This window comes from Pteropus medius, unplaced genomic scaffold, assembly GCF_902729225.1.
Source record: "Pteropus medius unplaced genomic scaffold, Ma_sr-lr_union100, whole genome shotgun sequence".
In the NCBI taxonomy this organism is placed as follows: domain Eukaryota; kingdom Metazoa; phylum Chordata; class Mammalia; order Chiroptera; family Pteropodidae; genus Pteropus; species Pteropus medius.
This window is the reverse complement of record NW_024354502.1, coordinates 6,730,760-6,757,953: the sequence shown is the minus strand read 5'-3', so window position 1 is coordinate 6,757,953 and position 27,194 is coordinate 6,730,760. Positions and strand designations below refer to the sequence as shown.

The 27,194-nt window shown below is 41.8% G+C and overlaps 1 protein-coding gene and 1 long non-coding RNA gene across 3 annotated transcripts in view; one reads left to right on the top strand and one right to left on the bottom strand.

Moving 5' to 3' along the window:
• The window catches only part of ENPP2 (ectonucleotide pyrophosphatase/phosphodiesterase 2), a 96,466-nt gene extending 74,561 nt beyond the window's left edge, over positions 1-21,905 (bottom strand). The window contains exon 1 of the mRNA XM_039853568.1: positions 21,744-21,905. Within this exon, the coding sequence (XP_039709502.1) occupies positions 21,744-21,764 (21 nt within the window). The 5' untranslated portion in view covers positions 21,765-21,905. The remainder of the gene's footprint in view (positions 1-21,743) is intronic.
• An 89-nt stretch (positions 21,906-21,994) lies between these two features.
• LOC120595454 (uncharacterized) lies at positions 21,995-23,629 on the top strand. Of its 2 annotated transcripts, XR_005650831.1 has the most exons (4): positions 21,995-22,132; positions 22,761-22,792; positions 23,076-23,171; positions 23,327-23,629. It is a non-coding gene; the product is annotated as an uncharacterized LOC120595454 (long non-coding RNA). The 2 variants fall into 2 exon arrangements; XR_005650830.1 differs by having other exon boundaries at positions 23,076-23,629.
• The last annotated feature ends 3,565 nt before the right edge of the window (positions 23,630-27,194 follow it).

The window sequence follows — 27,194 nt, the reverse complement described above, 5'->3', positions numbered from 1 at the left end:
TGTGTATTGCTTAATTGCAATATAGTAGTTGCATTTATACAAATGCACAGTCTACCTTTTCATGAAATGGTTCTGTGCATCCTTGTTCCTAAGTTCTGATTAAGGAAAGAGGACTTGGGGTTAACAGTGAGATCTGAAAGATAGGTGACTGAGGGTTGCCTTTCTTGCCTCCTGAAGAAATTACAAAATTTTCATGAACTGATTCAAACTTTATCTATATCTAGTTTCTCCTTATGCAGAATTGACATACCTTGGCTTGATTTTAATGCTGTTCCCAGAACACTTCTAAGACTACGACGTTAAACCATACTGACCACCTGATTTTCAGCAGCATCATTTAGCAATAACTGCAGCATACACACTATGAAAGTAAGAAAACAACACCCACATGTATTCTTCCTGTTTTATTTTAAAACTTTTTGAGTTAGGTCTTGTTTTTCTATTCTGCTTTGGTCAAGAGCTATTAGAAATTTCAGAATAAAAACTGAACAACAGTCTCTTGCCAATTTAAATTGAGCAAAAAAATTATGACAGCTAATAGAGAAACAAGCTGGCTCAATCGCTCCCGCAATCCAGGACTGCAAATGTGTATAAAGTAGACACCACTTAAGATTCTAAACCACAGATGCAAAGTTCTATGAGTAATCTATGTCCCCAGGGGTTCTCCAGTGGAGAAATAGCATATGCCTATTCAAACGCAAACAGGACTTGTGCTGTTAGTAATTACACAATTGAGAGCTGAAATCAATACTGTCACTTCATTCAATGCCTTCCATTTATATCCTAAACTTCTATGCATTACATTCACTCCCAGTGGAATTCAAGCATAAGCCCCTACAACCAGAACAATCTCTGCTCTCTAAGAATATTCGTTCGTTCCACAAATACTCATTAGCTCCTACTGTGTACGAAGCCCTGCACTGAGCACTGGTACTATGGAAGGAGCTGGATCGACCATAATCCCCTGCCCTCCATAACATCAAACGGACACAGAAATAAATGGAAAAGGCACACGACTTAAAACTTAGGAATAGTTTATTGCTGGAATTTTCCATTTAATATTTTCAGACGGAGACCGACTGAGTATATAACTGAAATTGTGAAAAGCAAAATCGCAGGTCAGGGATAACCACTGGAATTCTGACCGATCTAGTCAGGAGAGTCATAGAAGACTTTGTGGAGTGTCGGCTGAGCTGTGAGCGATGTGAATTGAAGCGAAGTGAGAATAAGTAGAGACGAGAGGAGGAGAAGATTCTCAACAGAGGGAGCTGGATATGTAAAGATTCTGTGTAGGGTGGAGGCGCAGCATGTGCATGAGACGAAGAAACAGCCAGTCTGACCAGTGAAGGGAGAGCAAACGTGAGCATGGAGTGAAATGAGGCTGGAGGAGTTAGGAGAGGCCAGGTCACGTGGGACCTCAAGGGTCACGTCAGGTGATATTCTTTATCCTAAAAGCGATGGAAAGGCCTAAAAGGGCTTGAGCAGGTGGACGTTTAATCACATTTTGAAGCATTAATCTCCATACAGTATGGGTATGGATTGGAGGGAATCGAGAATGGATGTAATAGATGAGTGTGGAAACGACGTCAGCAATTCAGACGAAAAACAGTGACATGTCACACCAAAGAAGTTATGGTGCGGTGGAAAGGGAGAAAATCGGGAGAGTTGGGACAAGGACTTGTTAATGGACTGGGTGTGAGAGTTGAGGGGCAGGAAGGTGTTAATGTGATGCCTGAGTTAATGAATACTTAACCGTTATGATGACCAAATACAATCTCTATAACGTCACTTCTTAAGTTTTCATTGGCTTATAAGAAAGACACAGATGTACATATTCGTTTGCTAATACTCTAGAATTAAACAGTTAAAATAAGAGCTATGACTAGTAGCTTGAAAACATTTGTCAGCAGTTTTAAAAATCAACTAAGGGAGTTGATTTAAAGTAAAGTTATATTGAACTTTAAATACTGAAAATACTTTTATTCATAATTGAAGCTTAAAAGGAATTATCACCAGGAAATAACTCAGCTTTGTTCCTAACTCTAGCGTATAATAAAACATTTTAAAACTCAAAATGCAATCTAAGTCCACTTCTTTTCAGCTGCTCTGAAACCTGCATGCAAGAAGGTGGCAACCGTTTGGCTAGGTGGCTCACCAGCATGTGTGAGCCTCGTGAAAGTTTACGTCTTTGCGTCCACTTAGTAACGTGCACTGTGGAATATGTGAACACAAATGAGTGGGTATCTGATGAGAGGTTGTTTTACCAAAAGCTTTACCACAAGGGTAAAGACTCTCATCCAGTCTTAACATAGACAGGCTGTGACACTGTTGTCAACTCCATCTGCAGATGAAGAGATGGAGTTTCAAAAGATGTGTGACATCGCCAAAGTGGGAGGTAAGTGATTGAGCCAGGTCTGGAAACCAGGCTCCCTAAGCCAGCTCAGCTCTTTCCACGACAGCATGATCTCTCTCTGTTACACCACACGAGGGCCTCAATTCGACACGACCAAGATGCAGCTTTCACTCTCATTTCTTTTCATGGAAACTTAAAACTACTTTTTCTTCTACTATAATCCTTTTTTCTCATTTATAATCAGACGCTGTGTCTATAGTTTCTAGTTATTAATTACAATTACCATCACTTATCAGAGCTTTCTGAGTACTTTAGTACCTAAAGTATCTTCCTATGTGATGACTTTTAGACGCATCCCTTTATCTTCATGCTTCTGGACACACATTGGAAGTTCACATCATAACGGCTCTTCCTCTTGCCCTCTCTGCCCTCTTCCAGCACCATTTCATTGAGTCCTCTCTCATCCAGCCTGTAACTCATTCCCTTCCCATTCATTGCCCAGAGAGGCCTGCATAAAATACAAATCTGGTGATTTTCTTCCCAAATTTGAAAACTTCCAGTGGCTGCCCATCACAGCGGTTCTCAAAGTGTGATCCTTGAACTAGCAGGGTTAGAGTCACCTGGAAGCTTGTCAGAAATGTGACTCCTTTTCAGACCTACAGCATCAGAAACCCTGGAGATAAAGTCCAGAATCCATTTTTTTAACAAGCCCACCAGGTGATTCTGATGCAAGTCTGAGAACCACTGACCTAGAGGATGAAATCCAAACTGTTTTTAGAGAGGCACATAAGACTCTAAATCTGAAATTAAGCTCCCTGGATTCAGTTCTCAGCTCTACCACTGTTTAACTGTGAAACCTTACACGACCCTTCTCCATCTTAAGACTCAGTTTTCTCATCGGTACCCAGCTCATAGGATTCTTAAGAGTATTACATGAAATAATCCATGTAAGTTGCCTAGCACAATTCTTGGCACAGAAGAATGATTAATAAATGGTAAGTTTTCTTAATTAGAGAAATATTTACTAGTCCTTGATTAAGCTGTGCTCTCTCACACCTTCACTCCGTATTATATGTTGTTGCTTTGGCCTCGGATGCCCTTCTCCCTGGCAAACTCCAACATACTCATGAAGATTCAGGTGAGGTATCGCCACTCCTCCGTGAAGTTCCCTTCCCGCGATTTCGATCTTCCCATGCAATGCAATGGGTCCCTCTGCTCTGCTCCCATGTTATCTGTTGAGGCAACTCTATCCCTTTGGATGTCTTCGAATACAGGGGCCTTGCACTCCACAGAGCTTCGCATCTTTCCTGGGAGATAATAGCCAGCTGATAAATGTTTGTTGAATGAAGCTACTTGGCATCAAAAAACTTGCATTGGAACTTGAATTCTTGCTCTTTTACTAACTAGCTGTGTCACTTCAAGCCCATGTTTCTTCATCTGCAAAGCAGGGTCATTGGGCTGAGTAGTTTAACCATTTTTTAAGCATTAAAAACTTTTTTTAAATAAAATCTCAGAATGAATACTGACATCTAAATTCAGAGTGGCTCCCCTTATATTGGGAGCCTGGATCCCAACTAACCAGCTACTTCCTTTCTTCCTACAGTATCTTCTTAGAAACCTGGAAATTCAAGGAGTGTGGTTTATGAAAATGAACAAAGAAAAACAAACAATAACTGAGTTAATTCCACTATTAAATACTCTTCTAAATCCAACCCTTTGTTGTAGTATTCAGTTACCTACACACGCCCCAAAATCTGACGCAAATCCCCGCCAGGCCAGATCTTTCATTGATGAGTGACAGAAACTCTCGCTCCAGTCAAGCTCTTCCTCCAAGGAGTCCAAGCTCATTTCTGCATCCACACTTCTCCTCAGGCTGCTTCTCTGCCCTGAAGTCCTCTTTTCACTGTGTTCATCCAAACCACAGTCAATCCATCGCCTTCCCCGGGGTCAGCATCTTCACAGCAATGCCGCTCTCAGCTGTGGCAGCCACTACACCATCCTCGATTCAAGAACCTATGGATTCTACCCAAGACATTCGTCTCTTGTCTTTCTAGGCTTCCCTGTTTTATTTGAGTATGTTTGCCTCCGCAGCAAGAGCATAAATTCCAAGAGAACGGGAGAAAGAAACATGATATAAAAAGACTAAGAGTCCCCTCAACCTGGGTCTGCCTCTTTCAGGCATCAGACCTTGCTTCAGTTCTCTAAAACTCATATTTCTTTCAATAAAAATTATACTAGTTCTTATCACCCAGGGTTGATATGAAGACCAAATGATATAATGCACGTTAAGCAAGTAGCTCAGTGCCTGAAATACAGAAAATACACAAATAGTGGTCATTATTATATATAGGAAGATGAAGACTGCATCATCTGCTATCATGTTCTCAGCATTTAGCAGTGCTAGGCACATGATAGGTGCTTAGTAGTGACATAGGTTCTAGGAAAATTCCCTTTACTTATGGTGAGATTATAGATTAAATTAATGATAGAAACTTTATGAACCACTCTTTCCTCATGCTCCCTAACCTCAAGAAAAAAATGAGCGGCACTTTGAAGGCGGCATTGAAGGCAAAGGTTTCGACTACAATAAAACCCAAAAAGATGCTCTATTTAAATTGGAAAGCCCCAAGAATTTGAGCTTCAACTCCAGAAATTAATTTGAACTCAAACATAAGGAAGTTTATGCTTTCTACTGGAATGGCATCATCACATGCTTAGCAGCACAATGGTACCCTCTTCGAGAGGAAGCAAAACTGCCATTTCTGTGATTCCCCTTGCAATCAAACAATAGCTAGAGACATTCAACAAACTAGGAATAAAAGAGAACTTCCCCCACCTGATGAAAGACTCTTACAAAAAACTCACAGCTAACATTATACTTAATAGTGAAAGACTGAACGCTTTCCCCTGAGACTGGCACAGACAAGGATGCCTTCTTTCGCCACCTCTGATCAACGCTGCACATCTAGCCAGGGCAGCGAGGCAAGAAAAACAAATAAAAGACATACACATCGGAAAGGAATACAACTGTCCCTATTCACAGATGACATGAAAATCCTAATGAATCTGTTAAAATATATTAGAACTAATAAATGAATTCGAGAAGGTTGCATGATGCAAGACAAACATAAAAAGCAGGTTCTTTTACATGGCCAGCAATGGACAATCTAAAATAAAACTACAAAAACAGTTGCATTTACAACAGTATCTTTAAAAAATTCTAAAATACTTCGGGATAAACTTAACAAAAGAAGTGTTAGACTTGTACACTGAAAACAAGAGAGCATCACTGGAATAAATACATTGTAGAAGAACTAAATCAATGAGAAGACATCCATGTTCGTGAATTGGAAGAAAATATTACTAAAAAAAAAAAAAAAAGGAAAAGGATGACCCACAGAATGGGAGAAAATATCTACAAACCATATATCTGATAAGGGTCTAGTGTCCAGCACATATAAAGAATTCTTACAACTCAACAATAAAAAGACACATAACCCAATTTTTGAAATGATCAAAGGATTGGAATAGACAGTTCTTAAAAGAAGATATACAAGCACATGACAAAAAATACATGAAAAGATGCTCAACATCATTACTAGGGAAATGCAAATCAAAACTATGATGAGATACCACTTCACACCCACTAAGATGGCTAAAATTAAAAAGAAAATAATGAGTGTTAGAAAAGATGTGGAAAAATTGTGACCCTCACACATCATTGGTAGGATTGCAAGATGGTGCAGCCACTTGAGAAAATATTTTGACAATTCAGAATGTTAAAATAGAGTTGCCATATGACCCAGGAATTTCGTTCCTAGATCTATACCCAGGAGAACTAAAAGCACACAAAACCTGTAGATAAATATTCATAGCAGAATTCTCAAATGATAAACACGTAAACAAAATGAGATCTACTCATACAATAAAATATTATTCAGCAATAAAAAGGAATGAAATCCTGATACATGTATGAACCTTAAAAATAACATGCTAAGTGAAAAAAGCCAAACATAAAGACCACATGTCGTATGATTTCATTTACATGAAACATCTAGAATACGCAGATCTGAGAGAAAGAAAGTGTATTAGTGGTCGTCAAGGGATGTGAGAATGATCACTTTTGGGTACGAAGTTTTGTTTGGGGTTACGAAAATGTTCTAACATGACATAGCGGTGACGTTGGCCCATCTGTGGGTGTATTAAAAACTACTGAAATGTACAATTTAAAAGTGTGGACTTTATTGTTTATGAATTATATCTCAAAAAGAGCTGCTTAAAAGAGGGAGAGAGCTAGTGAGATTATCGCTGCAGGGAAGCAAATTCCAAAATATCTGAACTCACAGAAAAGGAACATTAACCTTGATCTTCAGCTTTCAGGTCAGTGCCTTCAAAGCTGTCTCCAGAGTCACCTCAGTTGCCCTCCAAACCTGACAATTAACAGGACGACTAAAGTATTTGAGTTGTAGGGTAGGTAGACCTATTATAAACAACCCCTGTGTTTGATGAAACCCTCGACATTCCTAAAAATAGGATCTCTTGGGACTTTCTCAGAGCATTTCAGGCTCTCTGCCATACCACCTTCATCAGGCTTCCTGTTTCATCTTATTTGCAAATAAAATAGCCCAAGAAGAGGACCGAGTTCTCGCCTACAGATCTCAGTGGGTTCGACTCTTCATGGCAACAGACTGTAATCAGAGTTTGTGGGACAGTTGTAGGAATTGAAGAACAATGCCTTGGAACAGCATGGATGGACCTTGAGGGCATTATGTTAAGTGAAATAAATCAGACCAAGAAAGACAAATACTGTATGATCTCACTTACATGTAGAATCTAAAAATAGCAACAAAACCGAGCTCATAGATATAAAGTACAGACTATATTAATTAATTGCCAGAGGCAGGGGGTGGGTGTGGGTGAAATGAATAAAATGGGTCAAAAGATATAAACTTCCTGTTATAAAATTAATTTCATGGGGATGTAATATGCAGCACAGTGATTATAGTCAATAATACTGAATAATGCTAAAGAGTACATCTAAAAAGTTCTCATTGCCAGAAAAAAAAAACAATTTTGTAACAATGTGTAGTGATGAATGTTAACTAGAGACACTGTGGTGATCATATCACAATATATACAAATATCTAATCATTATGCTATATACCTGAAACTAACATAATGTTGTATGTCAATTATACTTCAATTTAAAAAAAAAAATAATGCCTTGCATTTGAAGAACAATTCTTAAAAAAAACTAACTAACTAACTAACTAAAAAACGAAACACACCAACCACCCTATGAGTCAGAAGAATCAAGGCTCGCTCACTCTTCCCATTTTGCAATCAATGGGCAAGATCGCAGAGCTAAAGGACCTCTGACTGGAAGAACAGGACAGCCCATATGACAAACAGGATGAAGGGAGAGGAAAAAGCAAGTATCATGAATTAGAGCGTAACTGGCATGGAGCAGACACTCCACAGGTGATAGGTAGTATTTAGTAACTGCCTGCTCTTTGCCAGGCAGCACACTTTAGAGTATCATCATTGCCAATATAGGAAAAAACAAGCTCCAATAAATCAGGCAGTTTGCCCAAGTTCAACTACCTATTAATTGGGGGAGACGTCTTTTCTCCATGATTTCCCGATGAGGATTATAAAACTGGCAAGATCTTTAAAAAAAAAAAAAAAATGAGAATTTTCACTATTTGCTAGAAGAAACCTGAGTCTATTAAAAGCAGAGAATCTGATAAATGTTTGATAAGTCTTTGATACTAGATAATGTTTTCTAGTACAGAACATATCAGAAGCGACAGATAAATTTCTATTTTAGGCTGACCTTATTCTGACCCAAAGAAAGAAGAATAGGTTGGCCATGAGGAAGTGACCAGAACCGTGGGCGTCATAGCCATGTTATTTCCAAGCTCATAAGAGATCAAAGAGAATGCTGGTCATTCTGAGACAATTGCCCTAAACTTTGGAAAACCAGAGTTTTATAAATTCAAATGATATTAGTTCAATGCAGATTTAGTAAGCACTAACGATATTAGCTGATGCTTATAGAAAGCTTACTCTGGGCCAAGTACTACTTGCTATCAGGGATATTGAGATAAAAAGGATGTTTTAATTGGAGACTGGAAAGTCAACAGTTTGTTAAAACACACTATAATGAGTTCTGTCATAGGCACGCAGTAGTTATGAGTGGAGGACTGGGAACTGGCTCAGTCTCTACTCTACCCTGCTTCCAGGGGCCCTCCTGTCTTACAGACTTTTTGTAGAATGAGTGATGCATACAGTTTATATAATCTGCCAGTTATGATGCAGAGATTGTCATTACGTACTAGAGATTTGGACAGCAGAATTCAGACAGCATCCATCTTCCTACCCATTTTAATGGTTTCTCTGGGCAAACAAGACGATGGAAACGGGAGGTTTTCTGCAATATTATTTCAATGTCCATTTTTCAGCTTCCTAAGCATCAGAAGACATCTCTGGGGGTGACAGAGATGGAGCTGCCTGATTCGTGACTCAAGTGTATGGGTTATGTTCTTGAACTCAATATTCTAGCGACAGCTAGCCACCGTGTACTATGTACCATGGACTGAATCAAAATTCAAAAGTATCTTGACAGGTTGAAATCAAGAGTTGGAAAAAAAATGGAGAGAGAGCCAGATCGATCTACCCGAAATAACATTCTCGAAAGAGAATATAAGATGCGGTTACGTAACCACACTAAGAGAGCCCAGAATTGATGACACGTCTTATAAAAGAAACCTGGGAGTTTTTGTTACTCTATAGGAGCCTGTGTTTGACCACAGCTCTAAATGACCTCACTTTATCTTAGGTTCCTTTAATAAACAATTACTACCCAGAGCCAGGACAGAAAAGCTCAGCTGAATCTGGTATCACCTGGACTCTATCCGGATTGTGTTCACTTCTGGATGTTTCATTTTAGGATATTACTACGAGACAGCATTGAGAGAAGCATAATCAGAATAATGTGGAGTCCGCATTACCCAATCCATTCATTAATTCATTAATTTGTTTATTTATTCAACAAACTTTCATTGAGCACCTAGTATGTTTCATGCAAAGAGAACACAATACAGGCTATGCCCCATGGGTCTTACATTCTAGTCTGAGAAGACATATAATATAATGTCAGGTAATTGATAAATGATAAGAAAAACAAAGCAGAGCAAGAGAACAGCTATTTTCAATTGAGTGGCACCGAAGGTGTCTCTGAAGAGGTGACATCTGAACACGAACCTGGGTGGAGTCAGGGAAGAACCAGGTGTCATCAGAAGCAATAGCAAGTGGAAGGCCCTGCGTGTGTTCGAGAAGACCGTGTGGCTGGAGCAGAGTGACAGCTGGGGGAGCGAGAGCAGATGATGTCAAAGAGGCCATCAGAGGCTGATTCATGCAGGACCTCGCAGGTCATAGTGGAGCCTTTGTGTTTCATTTGGGTGTGATGCGAAGCTACTAGATTTGAGCCAGGCAGTGACATAATCTGATTGGTTTCCAAAGGCTCACTCTGACTGGTATCTAGAGGATGAATATTGAATAAGCTCTCCTTACGGCTGAGGATATTGAATAAGCTCCCCACTGGCTGAGGAACCTGTGGCTGTGCAGCCTGGGCGTCCTGCAAGAACGATGACAGCCCGTGGGTGGTGGCTGTCTTTCTCAAATATTTGAAGGGAAAAGCAAAACATATGAGTTTTATTTTGTGTACTTCCTTGGACAAAACTGGAAGTTACAGAGAAGTATGTTTCATTTCACAATAAGAAGAACTTTCTAGCAATCGGTGCTGCCAGAATTCTCTTACAAAAAGAAAAAAAAAAAGAGTTCACAGTCACTATTTGAGGAAAGGCTGGGGGATGTCGGTCAGGGATTCTTGTAAAGCATCTAAACTCAGAGGAAGTTTGACTACACAGCATGTAAAGTTCTTTCCAACTCTAGGCATCTGTTATTTTCCTCTCTTCTTCAAGTTCTCTTAGGGGGTTGAGTTCTCCCTCTGTAATGACCAATAAAAAGCTACTCGAATTAAATTAAATAATCAGAATTCAGTTTTATTTTATTCTGGTAAATCAAAAGGAAAGATAAGGATCCTTATACAAACCTTGTTCTTACTATTTCACCTCCTGAAGGAAATACACGTATAGATATAGATAAGTAGGAATAGATATACAAATGGCGTGTGCAATTTAATTTATGCCGATTAAAGGGAATACTGGTCGAGGTGAGGCCAAAAAAAGGAGGAAAAAACACTTCTCACAAAATCATTTGATGGACTTAAGTAGGACTTCTGGGTATATCTAGAAGACAGGCAGGAAGACGAGCTGACCTTAGATTGCCTCTCCCAGCCTTATAGGCCTCTCATAATCTTCTGCAAACAGAGAGCCACGGCAGAGTTGAAATCCAATAACCTCAGCTTGCCACTAGAGTATTATGCAAGAGAATGCAGAAGTTCTGGCCCTTACATCCTCCTGCTAAGCTTCTGTTGCTCTAATAAGAGATGTTATTCAACTCGTTAATTACTAAAATCCTGGGCTGTCAGGCTTGGTTAGAGTCACGGCTCAGATGCTCACTAGCTCTGTGTTCTCGACTGAGTTAGGAAACCTCTCTAGATCTCCATTTACTCACACGTAAAATGGAAATAATCCCAGTACCTTCCTCATAGGGTTGTCATGGGGATTATATCAAATAATCCATGTAGTGTCAACTGTTAATAACACCAGCTACAACCTCGTACAGAAATTATCTCAACTGTCGAATTCTCTCAACGACCTTGCAAAGTACATATTGCTTTCTCTTTTTGACAGAGACTCACAGAAGTTGAAGCAATTTGCCTAAGTTCATTCAAACTCAGGTCTGCCTAGCCAGAGTCCAGCTTCTAGGTATTTCTTGCTATGGTCCACATCGTTATGGTACGTTTAGTTTTATTATTTTTAAAAGAAAGTCTCCCAACCTCACATTTGGAGGGCAGTTAGGTTTTTCTCTAGTGTCTTTAACGGTTCAGAAACCGAACAGATTCTGTAAAGTTTCTCACTTTGGCACCAACTAGAGGTTGGGGCCATTATACCGATGTCCTCTCTTTGTGTCACCTGACCAGTGCAGCTGGCTTCGCCTGCCTTCAGGTTCGGGGCTGGGTAAATATTTCTCAGTCACAGGCGTGTAGCCTATGGCCTCATGTGACAAAACATTTTGCAAAAGATGCTGTTTTCTCTCTTTCCCAGTCTTCCCTTCCTTTCTGCAGCTGTTTCCACTTCTACCTGGGAACTGATAAAAATTCTGAAGCTCCTATTTTTGTGGTTAGTCTCATATGACCTTACTATCGACAATAACTGGTTGTTTCACCGCAACTACAACACGATTGATGAGATGCCAGTGCTGAGAACAAAGACCGCCGCCTGACAGAGCTGGGAGCAATCTCCATGTACTGGTTCCTCTTGCAACACGCACCGTATTCTGACGATAATAATGATAGGAAGCATAATAACAGCTACTGTGCGCCGAGACGGAGCCCCGCTCGCTCAACACTTAACGTAGGATTCAGCATTCATTCGCTTGCTCATTCAACCACGCGGCCGATATTTTATTGAGAACCTATTAAGTTCCAGGAACCATTTTAGGCCCCAAAGACACCAGCAAAAGAATCCAAATACCTGCTTGTGGAGCTTGCATTTTATTGGTTGGAAAAAGACATTAAAATATAAAAATGTATCAATTAGTGATAAGAGCTATGAATAAAGAATAAACGGGGAGGTGAGAGAGATGAGGGAATGAAGTTTGCTCTTGAGCTTCACAAATAAAGCCATTAGGATAATCCTACTTTACAGATGAAGAGTTCGAATAATTTGTCCAGTCACCCGGTCAGTGTTAGAACAGGGATTTGTCATAGTCTGCTAATAACAACAATAAACATAGCAACGATGATTGTAATAGTTGCCATCTAGTAAGATAGTTATATAATCGTATGAAGTATTCATAGAATCCTGTTTTATGAGTAAAGAAACCAAGACTCAGAAAGATGAAATTTGCCAAAGACTACACGGCAAGTGATGGAGAAAGGATTTAAACCCAGTCTGGGTGGGTCGAAGTCCCTGAGCTTCCCACCACATCTTGCCTTCTTTGAAGAGTCGGAAATTCTTCTTACGAAACTAAAAGTTTCTTGAAGACAGGGATTGCATCTCCATCGTTTCCTGAAAGTTCGACATCTGGCATAGAAAGCATTGAACTTTCTACATCTGGACCAGCTACATGCCCCAGACAGACAGAAATCTAAATACCCAAGAAAGATGGCTGCCAATTCTAAGTGTCAGAACCTCTCAACCTCTTTTGGCGGTGGGGAGCAGTGTGTAATTAGCCTTGCGGGCGATACTACCCTTGAACCTCAGAGTGCCAAATGGCATTCAGAGTTCAAGATGCAATGATAACCTGCTCACAGCAGCCTAACCACCCCGAAATACCCACCTTCCCACACAGACTTGTGACCTTGACAGACTTGTTTGCCTCCTTATTAGACTTCTGTTTGTCCAGGAATGAAAGGAATAAACCAGTGGGATGCACATGCTCTGCATTTTAATCAAGGCCACAGCCCTATGGAGTGAAGCGGGCATTGTGATGAGTTTGAAGAGCGTGCCGACCCTTCATCGCCCAACTCCAGTCCAACAATGCTCTTCTCAACACGCCCAGCACTGGTGCTCACCGCTGAGCTTTGCATTAAATGCACGCACATCACGGCTTTACCCAGAGTCAATCGCTTCGTGGGAGTACAGCACAGCTAAATGGAAACATTTTGAGAGCAAGCATAATTTTCTTTTTTCTGGGGAGGGGGAAGGGAGAGGTGATACATTTAAATTCACAGAGAAGTAGACAGTGCTTACGGTCAGGCAAACCTAGGTTCAAACTTCAGTATCGCCACTTACTAGCTGGTAGAGTGTAGGAACTGTGACTTGTTGAGCTTCTCTGCTCTCCTTGAGTCTTTAGTTCTTAGCTCAGAGAGAGACCTTCCCTGACCACATTGCCTCCCACCCCATTATTCTCTTTTTCATACCACCCTTGTGCCTTGACTTACTCTGACTCCCAGATGATGTGACTCTCCCACTGGTAGACTCCATAAGGTTAAAGACCAATTCTGTGTCCCTTCCCATTTATCCCCAGAGCCTAGCACAGGGCCTGGCACACAGGGACATTCAATTAACATCGGTAGACTAAATTAGCAAAGGAAAAGAATGGAGAAGAAAGAAAAAGGAAAATGCAACCAGAATGCGGAAGGCCAAGGCTGAGGAGAAAAGGGATCATTCATCTCCCCTGCAGCTTTACTCTGTGAAGGGGTCGCAGGGTTGCTGGGCCCTTCTCCCTCCATCTCTAGCCAGCCTGGCCCGAGCTCTCAGATTCTCTAGATCCGAGAGGAGGGCTGAGCCCCAGCTCTAGGAAAATAATGCCACTTTCTGGCTCCTGTTTCCATGCACCCACAGACATGCTGTAAAAATTGCAAAACCCTGCTGAGAATGTCCATGCCCATTCATCCCGCTTCACTTTAGCAAGGCCTCCGGCGTCTCGGCCACCATATTGACTAGCCACTGAATTGTTTGTATACAATGTTGAACATTTTTCCAATTTTTTCAAGCCTTCCACTCCCATCTCGATCGGGGAGCAACCTTATCTCCTAGTCTCCTCAGAAGATCAAGGCTATTCTGACATGCTTTATATGCACCACATACAGATTTTATTCCTAGTGATTCCATACACAAAATATGCTTCGGAGGGTGAGGACTAATGGTAAAAACTGATTCTCTTTTTTTGGCCTACGGATCAGATTCTGAATTGAGGTGTTTCTGAGGACAACTGCTTCTCTTTTGTCATTTTAGGAAGGTCATTCTCTGGCAGCCTGACTTCATTTTTAGTTGATTTAGAACCACTAGGAATGGATATTTGTACTATAAATAATAGGGGTAACTGTAATAAGAATTTAGGGTCCAGCAAACTCTGGATGGACATCCTGTAACATCTGACAACACACCTTCCCAAAGCAAACATGGCCAGCCAAAGACTAAAAAAACATGCTCAGGCCAAAGATATCTCTTATAAAGAAGCTGGAAGAGCATCTTTCCTAGCTGTTATCTGACAAGCAGGGGCCACTGTGCCCCGTGAGCTTCTTGGCTGAAGTGTTCTGTCACCCAACCAAAGAAGATGCTCTCAACCCTTGCAAGCTCTTTATTTTAACCCCTGCTTTGAAGTAATACTTATTTGAAATAAAAATAACAAATGATTTGTGGACTACGTGTCAAGTACTCTTCTAATTTCCTTGTAGACATCGCCTCATTAAACTCCAGGAACAAGGACACAGATAGGTACTATTAGCGTCTGTTCTTTACGGGGGTAGAAACTGAAGTACAGAGAAATCGAGTGGTTTAGGTAGGGTTTAAACAGTTGGTCTCTGGAGCCTCTGCGTTTAACCGCTACACCAGCCTGTCTGCCTTGTCTTTAAGAGGGATGTTTTTAATAAGAAATCACAAATTGGTTTCCCCATTGTTAAACCCACTTAAGGCAAACGTGATTGACAATCAGCCTTTAGATCGGCTGTCGTAAGAGCAGAACTTTTGGAATTCAACAGATATTGGATTGAATTGTAAGAATTGTGAGACCTTGCCCAGTTAAACCTCTTCAAACCTTCATTTTTTTTTTTCATTCTAAAAATGGGAATAACTCCTTCAGAGGGTGGTTTTGTTAGGTGTAGGCAAACCTTTTCTGTAAAGGGTCAGATAATAAATATTTTAGGTCTTAAGGACTGTATAATAATCCTTATCACAAGTACTCAGATTGCTATTATAGCCTGAAAGCAGCCACAAACTATATGGAAACAAATGGAGGCGGCTGTGTTCCAGTAAAATTTAATTTAAAAAAACAGGTGGTGACCAGATTTGTCCTGCAGGCTTAATTTGCCAATCCCTGGTTTTGAGCATTACATAAGATAATGTATGTGCCTTGCGTAATCCCTAGAATTCAACAAGTCATCAAAAATGGTAGTATACTTACAGCATGAGAAGGTCAGTACTTCTTAGTTGGGTTAAAAAAAGAATCCCAACTAAACTTAAGGAAATTTAACATTATTGGAAACTCTGAAACTTTTTTGGGTAAATGTATAATTTGGATAGACTTCTGAAAATTTATCAACACTTACTTTATCAATACTACCTTATAGGTAGGATTGCCAGAGACAGTACTTTGCTTTAAGTATTTTCAATGTTTGGGACACATTTATACTAAAAAAGTATTGATCGTTTATTTGAAATTGAAATTTAACTGGAGAATCCCGGGGTTTTTCTGTTGTTGTTGTTGTTATCATTGTCTGTTATGTTGTCTATGTTCTTCAGAATCTGACGACCCTACCTATAGACCTCTATGGTTCCACAATTTGGGAACCACTGGTTTCATTTATAACAAGAATAACCCAACACAAGCAACATCTTGTTCTTTCAGGGAGGAAAAGAATTGCATTCTTATGGAATTATCCCTAAGGTTCAAAACTAATAAGTCCCCTGGGTAGAAGCCACTGCAACACTATGAGACAACCAGCACTCTGCACTCACGGGTGCCAAGAACAAGCTTAGGTCACCCAAGGAAAAACTGCAATAATCTTGCATTTGTTCCTGCTGATTAAAGTCAGACAGCTTCCTGGAAAATGCGAGGCGCCCCTCACGTCGTTATGTTGAATTAGTATCTGAGCAGTATTAATGATGGAAAAACTCAATTATATCCAACATGTCCAAAGTTTTGCAGTTGGATTTGTCAGTAATTAAATTGTGTACTGAGAAAGCCCATTTTGTCAGTAAACAAAGCTTCTGAGTGGAGAAGAAATATTCTGTGTACATAAGCATAGGCGCCTGAATTCTCGATAAATCTTTGATAATGAAGATGTGGGTGGGGTAGGTGCTTTAGGGCAAGTGGGTGGGGTAGGTGCTTTAGGGCAACAGATATCTTCCAACAAGATTACAAAATCATTCTCAGGAAATTTAGGGAAAGAGAGAGAGACAGAGAGAGAGAGAGAGAGAGAGAGAGAGAGAGAGAAGTTTGGCTTAGCATGCCACAACTCAGGTTTTATCAAACTTTAAAGAAGGAAGATGATATCTGACATAGCAATGAAGGTGAAAGGTATCAAGTTTTAATTAACTAAAATAGTACAGTATTTAGTATCAAGAGGCCATGTTTCAGTTTCAGCTCTACCACTTCCAAGCTGTGCAATCTTGGATAATTCCCTAAGCCTCTCTGAATCTCCAATTCCTAGCCCTAAAACAGAGATATAAAAAGTCCCACCTCTCATGTTTTGGTTAGGGCCAAAGGAGATAATGGATACAAAAATAATTTGCTATCTGCAAAAGAGCAATATACTGTCGTCTATCATTCCTATGAACAACAGCAGAATCCCTGGTGACGGAGGAGCAAAGTCATGTTGTATGGCGTGTTCCCAGCAGAAACCATGCTAAAGGAATTATGCTCTCATGAAATCTGTGTTAATTTGCTGGGGCTGCCATAGTAAAATATCACAAACTGGGTGGCTTAAAAAACATAAATTTATGGTCTCACAGTGCCGGAGGCTAGAAGTCCAAAATCAAGATGTTGGCAGAGTTGGTTCCCTCTAAGGACTGTGAAGGAGGGACATGTTCCAGGCCTCTCTTCTCGGCTTGTAGGTGGCCATCTTCTCCCTGTGTCTCTTCATATCATCTTCTCTCCATGTGTGTCTCTGTGTCAGATTTTCCCTTTCTATAAGGATGCTAGTCATATTGGATGAGGGCCCACCCTGATGACCTCACTTTGCTTTGATTACCTCTGTAAAGACGCTGTGGTGGTTAATTTTATACGTTACTTCGGGCTGAAGAATGCCCTGAGAGCTGGCAAAACATTTCTGGGTGTGTCTGTGAGGGTGTTTCTGGAAGAGATTAGCATTTGAATCGTTGCGTAAAGAAGACGGCCCTATGTCAACTATAATTGAAAAATAAAAAATTATTTTGGAATAAAAAGATGGCCCTCACCAGTGCAGGTGGGCGTCATTCCATTCACTGTGGCCCTGAATAGAATAAGAAGGCAGAAGAAGGGTGACTTCGCCCTTCTCACTTGAACTGGGAAATCATCTTCTGCCCTGTATACTGGTACTCCTAGTTAGGTCTTCAGACTCAGACTGGGACTCACACTATCAGCCCCCCAATCCTTTGGACTCAAACTGAAATATGCCACACATTTTCCTGGCTCTCCAGCTTGGATACGACAGACCATGGGACTTCTCAGCCTCTGTAAGCCAGTCTCTCTCTCTCTCTCCTCCTTTCTATCTCTCAATGCCTCCTCCCCTTTCTCTTTCTTTCTCTCTCAGACATACCCAATAATTTGCAATTGACTTTTAGGACCCATGCACAATACATTTTATATCTATCTCTGCACACTCCTCCTAAAAATAAAAAGTCAAAAAGCTACAATTTATTGACAGCTTTTGGACTCCTAATCCTTGTGCCTGTTCTCTGAGAAAATATAATCAGTATTATGCCTTCATGGATGTCAATGATATTTAATAAAATAAAAATGAAGATAGAGTCCAGTAGCACACCACCAAAGACAGCCATTAATCTATGTGTTAACCATCTCTCCTTTAATAAATATATTCAACCTGTCATTAATTCAGCCCACAGGCATCCTTCTAATCCAGAAAAGTGTCACAAGATCTGGACCCTTTCTGAAATTAAGGTTTTAAATTAATTAATGCAAGTTGAATATAACCATGTGCCAGATGCTTTCATATATTTTATTTTAGTTAAAATTCCCAGCACCTGTTATCCCTTTTTAATAGATAAAACTGTCGCTCTGAGAAAAAGTAAATTTAAAACTAGTAAATGCCAAAGCGGTAACATGAGCCCAGGTCCTGTGACTTCAAATTCATGGCCAATACCACACATTGCACTGGGATCTTCTCAAAAGATAAAAATGCATAATTGGATTTATGCTGGCTCTTATCAATCGTCACCTACTCTCCCAAATGTCTAGTGAATGAATTAGTCCTTTGATTAGAGATTTTTAACCTGAGGTTTATGACAACTCGAGGGAGTCCAAGGATAGACTTGTATGAACCCCCTCAAAGTTTGTGAAAAGTGCCATGTGTTGTATGTTGCACATTTTTTTCCTGAGATTAATATACGTCCAAATCTCAAAAGAACCATAGCTTTAAACAAGAACAACTTAAGACTTAAAAAACTCTCCATGGAACATAATCATCATTCACCTTTCCGTCTAGAGTTTTGGGATGCACATATTTCTCTCTTTAGAGAATCAAAACTGAATTCTCTCATCTCTAGCTTCCCAAAGCCTATCCCAAAGCCTCCATCATTCTCTAGAAGCCCTTAGAAACCTCACCTGCTGGTCCCTTCTGAGGCCACTGGGCACCTTCTCTGATATCAAAAGACACCAGCTTCTATCTTTGACATCAGTTTATCAACAAGCTCTTAGAAGCCGACCTCTCTTGGCCTTTAGTATTCTCTTCCCATACCAGGTTTAGCCTAAAAAGGATTCCTTTGCCTTCGTAAAGCCAAAGCACAATTGTAAAAGGCCTTTCATAGAGTTTTTCCTAGCATTAGACAAGGTTAGGATAGATTCAAGTAGCAATAAGAGAAACCCATCAGTGGCGATGTGGATTGGAGAAAGAGCTGGTAGACCCAGAAACGTGGGCATTATCTCAAATACCTAGAAAGTCTAAATTCTTCCTTTGTTAAATAAGTGGAAGACTATGCCTTTTCCTGATAATGAGTTGATCTTCATCCTTCTTTCTTAACCAATACAGAGAATGAGCAACAGTTCAAAATGACATATGCTTTTGTATCATTGTCATCCTAGTCAATGCTTGAACACAATAGACACTGACAAGAACTGCACAAGAATTCACAAGACTTCACTGAGCATCCCGGTTGGGTGCAGGCTCTAAGGATGCTAAGACAAAAAGAGCTGATTCCTGCTCTCGAGGAGTTTACAGAACAGTGGAGGACAGATAAGTAAATAGATAGTGGCAATAAATAATGGTAAATGGTCTTATAGAGTGAATCAAGGGAGCTCTGGGAGAATATAGGAAGGCTACCTAATCCATTCAGGAGGATAGGGAGCACCTGGGTCATCGCCAAGAGAAAATGGCTCTAGGCTGAGTCTTTAAGGAAAAATAAAGTTAGACACAAACCTAAGAAAAGGTTGAGGAGAAAGTCATGTCTGGTAAACAGTTGAATATACCTAAACTTACACACAATGTGCATAAAGTATACATTAAAATGTGCATAAAAGGTGGAGAGAGAGTGAATGGTAAGACATGAGATTGAAGAGAAAAGTAAAAGGCAGGTCGCAGAGAACGTGTATACACCGTCGCTATTCTTACAAGGAAAAAAATATGAATCCACTGAAGACTTTTCCAAAAAGATCTACATGATCGTACTGCATTTTAGAAAGAGCTTTTGGACACAGTACAGCAACAAAAGTGGGGGCCTGGGGATGGGCAGCACTGCCTCCAAATGAGACTAATGTGAAGGGACGGCCAGAAGAGAATGTAGGGCGGCACTGACTTAAACTGAGTAGCAGCAGAGATGAAAACACAGGTGTGTGTATCAATCGTATTAAGCAGGTAGAGTAGATAGGACTTGGTGACTGATTAGGTGTCCTGAGTGAAAGAGAGAAAGTGACCCAGGATTACTCTGCTGTCTGGCTTGTACAACTGGTGATCCGTTCGAGCGGAGGAGAATGAGAGGAGGAGCGGGCCTGCAGAAGGAGGGAGAAGACAAATTCGGTTTCAAGGACGCTGACTTTAAGGTGCTCCATGATCCATCAAAGTGGAGATGCTCTCTATACAAGGTTGGTATCTAGGAGAAAACTAAGGATAGGCTGTAGATAAGTATGTGGTGGCGGAACATGGCAATGGATGAGATTATCCAGGGGGACTGCAGGACGAAAAGGGAGGAGAGTCCAGGAACAGGAGACACAAGACTGATGAAGGGAAGACCCTTAAAAGCATTCAGTAGTAATTCAAAAAGTCAGGGTAGAACCAGAGACATGGGATATCACTGAATCTGGGACAGAGGGGAAAAAAAAATACAGAGAATGAGCAACAGCTCAAAATGACACAGGAGACTAGAAGATTAGGGGGGGAAGGCTGAAGGAGCTCTGTGATTTAGCTATCAAGAGGTCTTGGGTGGCCCTGACCTAGGTTTGTCTTCAGCAGTGAAGACAGTTAACTGGATGTGAAGGGGGAATAACTGGACACTGAGGACATGAGTGAATGTCAACGTTTCAAGAAAGTTGGTGGGAAAGAGGAGAAAATTTAGATGGCAGCTGGAGGGAAAGAGCGGAAGCTCAAAAACATATCTAATAAACGGAAGTGTGGATGACCTCCCATCCTCTGCGGAATTGGGTGTGTGATAAACACATAAACAAACCAGAGTCGGCTTTTCCCTTGTCCTGCTGAGCTCTAGAAAGGCTTTTGTTTTCATTGCCTTTATCAGTAAGAAATGGCTCTGGGGTTAACCTGTTAAAATGAAACCAGAGTGTGGCAAGGCAGCCATCCGGAAACCCTTTGACCCACCGCTCGCACCTGAACACAGGAGGTGCCCACTGTCCCTTCTGACCCGCCCCACCTGCTCTGTTTGCCCTGGGAGATTTCCAGGTCCAGATCAAAAGCACTCCTACTCAGTCGAGACCCCAGGCTCCTTCGACTTATCCAAAATTAGCCAGGTCCGTTTGAAAGGCTTGTTCAAATAGCTAAGTACAAAGGGCCAAGAGACTGGCCGCGCCGGCTCTGTGCACGTCAATCACCGGCTTCCCTTTGTGGAGCCCGCAGGGGGACCCTGGCGTGCAGAAGGGGCTCCCTCCATCTGCGAGATGATTCTATTTCCTTTGGATCCCAGAAAACATTAATGAAACAGATGGCTTTAAAAATCCACATCCTTCTTGCAAAGCCCTTGTCCAACAGGTAATAAACAAAACGCCAAGCTGCCTCGCAGCCCCACGAGGACACAGCTCGCAGCACCCTGTGACTGGCTGTGCCCGAGCGAGCTCCCACTTGGCATGGGTTTGAGACTCGCCCCCCGCCCCTCTCTGCGAGTTCTACCGGCTCGTTTTCCAGAAAAAAAAAAAAAAAGAGATACAGATTTGCAAACCCAAACATTCCCTGGCAATGAAAACTCGGAATGAGTTAAGCTCTGCATCCTGCGCGCCTGGAAACTGCTCCAACTGAGTGCACGGGAACGCAGCCCACCGGGGACCGCTTTCCGGTGTATCCGGAGGCCCTCTGCAAGACTTCTCGACTGACAGAACAGCAGCTTGGACCGGGGAGCCCCAGCCATGGAGGACCGGAAGAGAGAGGCGCCTACCGTACCCGATCGGCGTGGCGCGTCATGCTGCGGGCGTCTGGCTGCCTGGTCCCGCCCGGGCGCTGCGGACGCGGCCTCTGCGGCGGGTCCGCGGACCTGTGAGCTCTGTCCCTGGACGGCTGCCCCGGGCTGCTCTTGTTTGCACTGGGCCGTTTGCTTTGGGGATTTTTCCAATGCAGATGTAATCAGGGGGCCGCTGTCCCGGGGGACAATGATTCCATTGGAAGCTGGCCTTTGACAAGACTCACACATGACCTTTGACTAAAATGGCTTTGGCGAAGGAAAGTGTCCGGAGGCTGAGACGCGGCATCCAGGGCAGCGGTCCGCGTTCCCACCCCCAACAGTGCCAAGTTAATTTTTCATCTCGTAATCTTTCAAGGAGAGTCCCTGGGAGGTTTGATTTGCCATTTCTCCTTAATTCTGCGGGACTTTTCCCGTTTCCAAAAGGATTTTGCTGCAGAAATGTCCTGCTGTGTTGTTGATGAGTTCCCGGAATTAGCATTTCCAGGTTAAACTAGGCAGGACTATACGGTATAAATTCCTCTAATGCTCTCTCAGGAATAATATCACCTTTTTTTTTTTCTTCCTAGAGCAAGCTACAGTTTACAAAGGGCTTTTCACAATCATGCTCTCATTGGGCGGGGGGAGGGGGAGCTCTGCTATCACTGCCATTTTAAGCATAAATAATAAACAGAAGCTCCAGAAAAATAAGATATTTACCCAATCACCCAACCAGAAAGTGAACTCTGGATCCTCTGGATCAGCATCCTGTCCACATGCACAAACCACCCACCCACACTAAACGATAACACATAAACACATAGCATGACAAAACGATAATACATAATATAAAGTAACAGCAGCTATAATTATTTTAATTTTTTGAATTATGAACGTGACTGTTAGAAATTGTTTTAATATAAGAGCTGTTTTGGTTATTGATACTCACACGTATCTTGAATTTACTAACTACTTTTTTTGTTGTTGTTGTCTAAATTTTTCCCTTTACTGGATGCTAAAAGGATGCTATGGGACTGAGGATGGCCACTCTGAGGTATGAGTACAAGCCAGGGCTCCCTGAGGCTGCTACCAGAGTCCATCCCTAGCAATCATCAGAGCCTTTTCCTCTATTTGGGGGCATGGGGAGGGGGAGGGAGTTCCTTCCAGATGGTGATATGCTATACAAAAGGGAACTGGGCTGTGAGATCGTCAAGTGAACCCTGAAAGCGGAGTCAGCATCCCAAACTTTCAGTGTAATGAGGAAAGGTATGATGGAGGTCTACAGACACACCCTAGGGCTGCCTGGTGTGTTAGGTGGTATTCTCATTTTTTTTCAGCTTAGGGAAGGGGAAAAGGGTGATACTCACAGTCAGTCTGGAAGAACTGGAAGGACTCTGCCAAGAGAAGGACATCACCAACCCAGACGACACCAGGTACAAAAGCTGCCCTGGTGCCTTGGGCAAACTGAAAATAGTTCCTGCAACCAGGAGCACAGCGTGTGGGAGGCTGTGTCTAGAGAGGAGGGTGTGGGTTTGGACTCTGACCAGGTTCCTGTGTCACTCTAGTTAATGTGAATTTCACCCTGCAGTGCCCGATGGGTTAATTAATATAACTGGCCCTGGGTTATCGACTCAGAAGAAAAGGATGCCGGAGTCAGATGCTGTTCTACAACAAGAAGAAATACACATGTCGACCCATATGGTGGATTGTGCACATTAGCTTCATCAGACAAGTGCAGTTTATTCTTCCTAGCTACAAAAATGTGAATGATACATTTAACCTCACTAAGCCTCAGTTTACTCTTCAGTTAAATGGCAATTATGGGATATGCTATGAGGATTCAATAAAATTATATAGGCAAAACCCTTTGCCTTTCTTCTAACATACAGAACTGTTCAATCAAAGGTAGCTGTTATACCTTAAGGTAATTTAATATGTGCAGTGTTCCCATGGAGTAACGAGAATGCCTTTTTTTCTTCCAGTTCTGCCATTCCCTACTTCCTACCATACTTTTGGCTTTTGATTATTAGAGTTTGTCCTTTGTTCCTTCCAATGGCTGTGTGTCAGCTCCTTCTCAACATTACTTCTTCCATGTCACAGACTAGACTTTAATATCCGTTTCAATCTTTCTCTCCTTCTGCCTCAGTTTGTTCACGTCCTTATTTGTTCTACCATTGCCATACCCATCTGCAGAACCCCCACCCGAGAGGTAGTTGTCTGCTAGAGCGACACATCATCACACACTGGCACCACCATTTCTGTGTGATCTGCAGCCTCAGCTGGGTGCCCAGCACCACTGTATTCCATACAAGTGTCCCTGGTCAGCCCACCTCTGCAATTACACGAAGTTACTATTCCCAGCTCTTCAGAACGCTGAGCCCACTCCCCGCTGGCTTTCTTTCAGCAAACCACCTCCGCTTTCCAAAAAGCACAGCAGCTATTAGAAGGGAACTGTGCTTCCTGCCCCTGCACCAGAAAACACATTTCCGGTTTCAACCGCTTCCCTCCCATCTCACAGGTGCCCCTCTTTGCGTGTGCTGTGGATTCCCTCTCCTCAGTTTCCTCTAGAGCATTCTTTTATGAACCATCCTCCTATCTTTTCATTTCTTCTCTACTGATTTCATTAGTTCATTTATTCAGTCTACATTTATAAAACAACCAGTGTATGCACTCAGCATCATTGATTCTGGGCATATAAGGATAAATAAAACACCACAACCTATAAACACATTCAAGACCCTCCCCCTCCCACATAATGAACTACATTTTGCTAATGTTGTCTGAATATGAGCCTGTCCCTGGTAACAACAGCGCGCGCACATGCGCACACGTACCAAATGTGCCCACCGCCTGAAACATACTTTCCATGGATCTTCCAAGGTCAGCTCCTTCGTTTGAACCCTTCCTGACCAGCCAAAATAGAGAACTGTTCTCTCCCTTGGTATTAACTGTTCACTTTCTCTATTTCTGTCACGTTTATCCTCTGCTGTAATGAGAGACCCCTCTGTCGGCTTACTTCCTATTTTCTGTTGTTTCCACCAGTCTGAACCTTCATAAGCGCTGGGACTCTCATCCCAGAGCGTACCTAGTAGGCTCTCAGAAAAAAAATTTGTTGATTGTAAATTCCTAAGTGTCACGAACATCTTTGCTTTAATCTCTTTTTCTCCATCTCCATCGTACAGCCTGCTCATTTTCTACATTGACTACAAATAGAATTTCCTGAGGAGTTTTGAAAACTCCTGATGTCCAAAGCACCCTCAGACCAGTTATTCAAGGGGTGAGACTGAAGTATCAGTTTTTATAAGCTTTCCGGGCAATTCTAAAAGCCAGGCTTGAGACCACTAACCTAACCTCTGCCTGACACACAGGTGATGCTCGATAAAGAAATGAATGGATGAATGAATGATGTGAGGAATGGAGTCATTTAGCTCCTGCTTGTCATTCAGTCCTCTTCTCCTTGGTCTTTCCACACATAATCTGTTTTCCAGGCAAACAAACCCCCAAACAAGCTCTGTGCTGTTGTTTCCCCAAGTTTTCATTTGCTGCCAGCTCTACCAAGAACACCTGCACCCCATCTTGGCTACCTTAGCAGTTTCCCTGCTGGACCACCTGGTGAAATCTGGGTTCGGGCTCAATAGCATCTCCTCTGGCAGGTCTTTCTCAAAGGGCTATGGGGCTCCTCTCTCCTTGCACACATCCTGATTAGTCAAAACGCTGCTTGCTGCTGTGTCATGATGGTCCTTGTCACCTCGTATCCCCCTGTGCTGCAGATCCTCCAGCCAGAGATGGCATTCTGCAGATACTGTGAAATGAATTCATAAATTAATGGATTAACACATTGAATGAATTTTTCAAGAGAGGCTGTAATGTTTTTTGTCTGCTTGCTTGCTTGTTTAGGTGTTTTATTTTACAGCTTTATTGAGCTAAAAATCACATAAAACACAATTCTCAATTTAAATTGTACAGCTCACTGGTTTATAGGATATTCACAGAGTTAATCTTCACCACAGTCAATCCTAGAACATTTTCATCACTCCAGAATGAAACCTGCTCATAGTCACTCCCCATGTTTCCCCACCACCCCAGTCCTAGGTAACCACTACTCTACTTTCTGTCTCTCTACATTAGCCTATTCTAGACATTTCATAGAAATGGAAGCATATAACAACTGGTTTTTGTCTGTTTGTTTGTTTTTATATGCATGATTGGCATCTAGTTCCACTTTTGAAGACTTATTTAGCCACAAGCATCCCTTTCACACTGAACCAATGTGGCAGAATATGGGCTCTGGTAGAGATCTTGGAGGACAAACTAAGGCAGATTTCTCAGACTATATTATACAGCAACTTGGTAAATTATCCAAACTCTTGACCTGGGGGAAGGAGGATAGAGAAGCGTAGATACACCTGTTACCATAGAAGAAAAGGAAATGGGGTGGATTCCAGGATGGCTCCTCTTGGCCTCAGCAGCCCTGTCCCACTGGGACCATTGAGGCAGGACCTCCTGTGGCATAAAGACCCCACAATGAAGGCAAACTGCCCAGGTCAGACTCTAGCTTTGCCATGTATTAGCTATAACTCTTTAATCCGTGCTTCCTCATCTCTAAAAAGAGGATAAAATTTAATTCCAACCTTAGAAGTGCCACATCATCTTACGGTTATAAAGATTAAATTAGGGGGCGCATATCAAGTGCATAGCACAGCACCTGGGACATTATAAATGCCTGATAAATATTTATGCTATCGTAGTTGTTAAAGTTTGACCATAGCTGTTTATATATTGTTGTTCTAAGTAAAATTCAATATGGAAAGAGGGTTCTGGTGCTTTTAAAAAATAATGCAAACTGTTATTCTAGGAAACTTCATATACCATGCAGATATCCACTGCCAGATTGTCATCTGTGTTCTGCTTGATGAGAGTATGGACAGTGGCAAGACTTAGCTGAAGCTGAAAAGTAATTGTTAATTGTTAAGTGTGTGTGTGTGGAGGGGAGGGGTGGGTTAGGTCCATTCCTGGCATAAAAGCTGATGGAAAGAACCTAGTTTCTCCCAGCAGACAATCATCAGCACCACTAGCAGGAAGAAAATGCTGGCTCCATGGACCTTGGGTCTTGTCTGTTCACCTGCACTTCTCTCCAGTTCTCCTTCTACAGTTCTCAGGTGGCCTGAAATCAAAACTTGGTTGGCTGACCCTTGGTAGGCAGTCCAGTGGTCAAACACCGCCATCTGTAGCATGTGGCCATGGGATATAATGCTTTTGCTACCAACCGATCAGACAGTTATAGTGCCAGTTCCAGGAGAGCCATTCTTGCATGAAAGCATCGAGTGTCTAGTTTGAGTTATGGAAAGCAATTAGTGGGCCTTCATCTGACTTCCACTGCTTTGCATGGTCTTTGCTGCACAACTGGCAAACTTCTGTTCAAATTCAACTCAACTGTCTATCTTTCTTGCCTTCCC